At 34.9% G+C, this 4,500-nt stretch overlaps 1 protein-coding gene across 1 annotated transcript; it reads right to left on the reverse strand.

Annotated features, from left to right (window-relative positions):
* Positions 1–473: 473 nt before the first annotated feature.
* LOC134247598 (heat shock 70 kDa protein 12A-like) lies at positions 474–4,154 on the reverse strand. The gene is made up of 4 exons (XM_062729931.1): positions 3,831–4,154; positions 2,789–3,016; positions 2,225–2,375; positions 474–1,839 (listed from the first exon to the last, which is right to left on the reverse strand). Exons 1-4 carry the CDS (start codon positions 4,152–4,154, stop codon positions 785–787), a joined length of 1,758 nt encoding a protein of 585 aa, XP_062585915.1. The 3' UTR covers positions 474–784.
* Between the last annotated feature and the right edge of the window lie 346 nt (positions 4,155–4,500).

The raw sequence follows: 4,500 nt of genomic DNA on the forward strand, positions 1-4,500 counted from the left end.
AGGATGCACACTATAGGTCTTGCTTCAGATTCTGGACTGACCTATATTTTCAGGTTAATAATAATTTGTTTTGCAGACTCATTCTAATGTTTCTATTAGCTATTTAGTGACCAATTGTGTATGGATGTTGCATCTAAGACACACTACTGGACATTCCATGCTTCATTCAACCATTTCGGGATGTCAATGACCAGAGTTAAGCTTTTATAGAGCAGGCTCGTTCCAGTGTAATCTTGGCCACACTAACAAGGATGAGGCGCATTAAGGAAATCCGATTCTCAGCCAGGAAGGATAACTCCAAAAATTAATATTTAATTTAAAAAGCATCAATACGAGGCTTGAAAATGAGAACTTTTCATGCAACAATTTTCATCTTATTCATCTTTATATGATTCGAGATTTTATGGAAGTTTTATAAAAGGTCTTATAAAAAGTTAACATTTGAACCCCATAAAAGGAAAAAAAATATTAAATATAGTTTTAGAGAAGTAAGATTTTATTGCATCGAGCCTTTGATACCAATGCTTATTTACAAGATATGAAATTAGAGGTGATTTATGATGTTTTGCAATGATAGCAAAAGCTAACTTGAATAAGGTTCTACAGACCCAAAAAATTATACTTGGCAACTGGAACAATAATCAACACAAGAAAAAACTGCATATATATTTTCTTCTACTAAATTAAAAGAAATCATTTGACAATATGGCCAAAATCTTGATTAAAAGGAAAAATAAAATACTCCATTATCGATAAAACATTTTTTAGATCATGTGTATAATTTTTATGGCCCCCCAGCAAGGAAGTCTAACTGTGTCTCCACTTTTTCTCCGGATGTTTCATCGATACCTTCCACGGTTAATTCTGTACCTCCAAATCTTAGCAGGGCGCTGACTTTTCGATCTAGTCCTTTCTCTATGTTTGGCATTTCTACAGTCAGTACACCAAGACATTGGCAGCCATCTGTATACTTCGGAACACTTCCTTTTGAGGCAAATACCTTAATGCCCGCAGAAGATTGTTCAGGATAAAGAGGAACGTACGACTTCTTAACGGGGTCTTGGTCAATTCTTATAATGTCACCTCTTTTAACGTGCAAGTCAAAGACATTTTTACAGTATGGTTTCCCACGAACAACTTCTTTCTTGGATTGAGGGTGAATTTTGGCATCGAAGGGCGTCTTGACAGCTACTCCATACGTGTATTTTGCAGCCCTGGCTTTGATAATGCTGGGATCATGTCCATATAAAACAGCCCCTTTGAGAACAGATAAACCTGCTTCGGGTGGAGTCACAACCTTGCATCTTGGAAAACTTTCCTTTATCCTCTTTTGTAACAACTCGCATTCAGAAAAGCCACCGACCATTAAAATAAGATTGGTACCCCTATTACATTCCGAATTAAGGATTCTTTCTACTTGTTCTGCTATTTGTATAGTAACACTATCAAACAAGTTCTGGTAAATTGATGGAGGCATTTGCATTTTTTCCCGTCTCCATTTAATATCTTTGTTATTTTTAGACTCCTCGGTAGTTTTGCTGATAGTTTTGTTCAAATTTTCCTGTACAAATGATAATAATGATGCCGGCACACACAGACGCACTGTACTAGTTTGGGATTGTCTTTTCTTTTTTTCAAAAAATCTTAAAAGTTCTATGTAATCACTAGTGTGGTTCAGGCGATAGGCCTCCAAGATTGGTTGACTTACAATGTCTTCGATCACCTTCTCGAACTCTTCATCGACATAAATTCCGCCCCAATTACCGCCTTGGACATGGTCGATCTCTTGTAGTTTATTGTCATCTGTTACTTCCTGAACAGCCATATCTATGGTTCCTCCTAACAAAGAAGTAATGATTACCGTAGTATTTCTCTAAAAAGTTACTTACATTGTTTCGGTTCATAACCATTTCTTTTTTATTGAATATTATCAAACAGAAGAATTTTACAGTCTTTGTAATGTGTTTCTTCTCAGTTTTGATTGGTACGGCGTGAATACACCGGTAGTTCAAAATGCTGTTTAGAACAAGGTATATAATTAGTTGGTGGTATAGTTTCATACGATTTCACGATTTGCTAGGTTTTCAATCTTTATGAAAGGGAAATTACGTTAAAAAATGCAATGAATGAACTTTTGCCGCAACCTCATTTTTTTTTTCTTAAATCTTTTTAGTTTTGAATTATTGTCGAATTCATTTACTACAGTATTATCTGGCCCTCTTACCCCCGGCATCTACCACCACAAATCTCGTGCCTGGTCGTAGTGCATGTAAGGATGCGTCTTGCTCTAGTCTTTCTAGAGGAAGGTACTTGCAGTAAACGGACGCTGCTTCCGGCTCAAGACAGATCATGAGTCTATCATTAGGTAACCCAGCCTTAAATTATTCAAGAAATCACAAGTTACCTATAAAATATTTTTCAGTTTGTTCTTTCCTGCATCTTTTTCATAACTGTATTTTTATCAAGTTTTAATTTGAAACAGTTCTCTGCAATATACTTTATTTTGCAGTGCTAAAGCAGTTTAAGATTCCTTTCTAATGATTCATTTTTGACCAATCGATCTTTATCTGTTTATCTGCCTAGTATAGATGGATCAATTACCTGTACATCAACCTGCTCTGAAATGAATTTAATTTCCTATCTGTAGTCTTTTCCCCAAAATACAACCCAATACACACAGTCCTATGAAACCCAAATACTGAACTTAACACTTCTAAAAATTGATTACAGACTCTCGATCGACCTTGAATACTAGTATATCATTTAGTATTTTGGTACGTGTATGTACCTCAGTAGCTGCTGTTCTCATGAACTGTTTAGCGGCATCATCCCAGATGGCGGGAACGGTCAAAACCCACAAGATTTCCTTTTCAAAGTTTACTTCATCTTGTAAACCCTTGATCTTTAGATTTTCAAAACAGTCCTTCTTAAGGAACTCGATGGAATGGGAGAAAACATGCAAGGCAAGCAACTCCTTGTTCCTGATATCTTTTATCTTGGTATTTCTGGTAAGAGCCTAGAAATAAACAAAAACATTCAAATCATTAACAATGTCAGTCAGAGAGATGTCTTTCACTAATTTACAATTTTTATTGAAACTGGGAGATATAATAAAACTAACAAAGCCCATAGGAAATGCTTTTCCTGTCATAATTGTGTTGAGGACAAATATAATTTTTTTAATGGTATGCCCAGTTTATGCAGATTTTCGAAGCAAATTTATTTAAAAATATTTCATTTAAAAAACCATCCATGTTCAAAGTATTGCAATTGTTCAATATTGAGAACTATAAGGATATGTGTAACCTTGGTAAATATATTTATTTATAGCTTGAGGCGAAGAGGTGATCTTGTAATCCAATGATTGTATTTTGTTCCATTTTTAAGCTGTAAAGCTTCAGGTTACAATAAAGAAGAACAATTTTCAATTGCCAAAGAGTATCTGACTATGCTAATAAATACTCACTGTCTGGCAATCTAAACTTGTTAATTAGTGAAAGACAGAAATGATTTCCTTTGTCTGAATATATGTCTGTTCTTTCAATTGCCATATTGTTTTGCGCATATTTAGGTAATTCACCTGAGTTTTATTTGATTGAAAACAGAAAGGAAACGATATTCAAGTAATAAAACTCGAAGAAACGAAACGTGTGCAGTAATTAATCAGCTGCATGCTGGTAATATGGCAGAGTTCTCTCAATAATTATTGAAATAATTATAGTGTTTGCAACATAGCACTATCATAACGAAAGTGGTGTGATCAAATAAGGGAAGCGGAAAGCAATTCACTTTTATAATAGTTGACCATTGATTATAACTAACCAACCAACCACTTTTCTATCTTCATCGTATAGAGCCATTTTAAATCGTCTGAAAAAGTAGTAGCCATCTTTTTCTTCTTCGGGCAGACGACTGTAAATGTCTTCTGCTTCATATCCAAGCGCTACAAACTCTTGGCGGCTGTCTGGTTCAACATGCTTCAACAAAAGAGTAGTGGGTGTTTTGTCGGACAATAGATCTCCTGCTTGCCACACTTTAGTGATGATTTTTTCAAGTGGGTCTTCAATGAAGTGTCCTCTAGATAAGATGGCATAGCCCGAGTAGGTGGTCCCAAAGTCAATGGCGACCACAAACAAGCGATCTTCTGTTGACATCTACAGATGATAGATTTTTAAAGTTCAAACAAAAATATTTTAAATCTTTATTATTATGTTGCATTTTTTGTCCTAGACTCCACAACTAAAAATTGCAAAGAAAAGAAATACCAATGACGGATTCCCAATAGCCACATTGTTTATTTGACAAAATCCGTTTTAATATCATTACATTTAAATGAAAATCTTTTGTTTTCTAATTTTCTACATGTTGCTGTTCATTCTATGAGCATTTACGCATTGTAAACGAAGTGCACGGGATCATAGGAAAGAACTATATACATGCATGTACACGTTGTAGTGTATTTGGCCATTCAATTGAAGTTCTGTGTTTCATGAAAATTGT

The sequence above is a fragment of the Saccostrea cucullata genome, unplaced genomic scaffold, assembly GCF_032062105.1.
Source record: "Saccostrea cucullata isolate Sc308-1 unplaced genomic scaffold, CSIRO_AGI_Scuc_v1 ctg20597, whole genome shotgun sequence".
NCBI classification, from domain to species: Eukaryota; Metazoa; Mollusca; class Bivalvia; order Ostreida; family Ostreidae; genus Saccostrea; species Saccostrea cuccullata.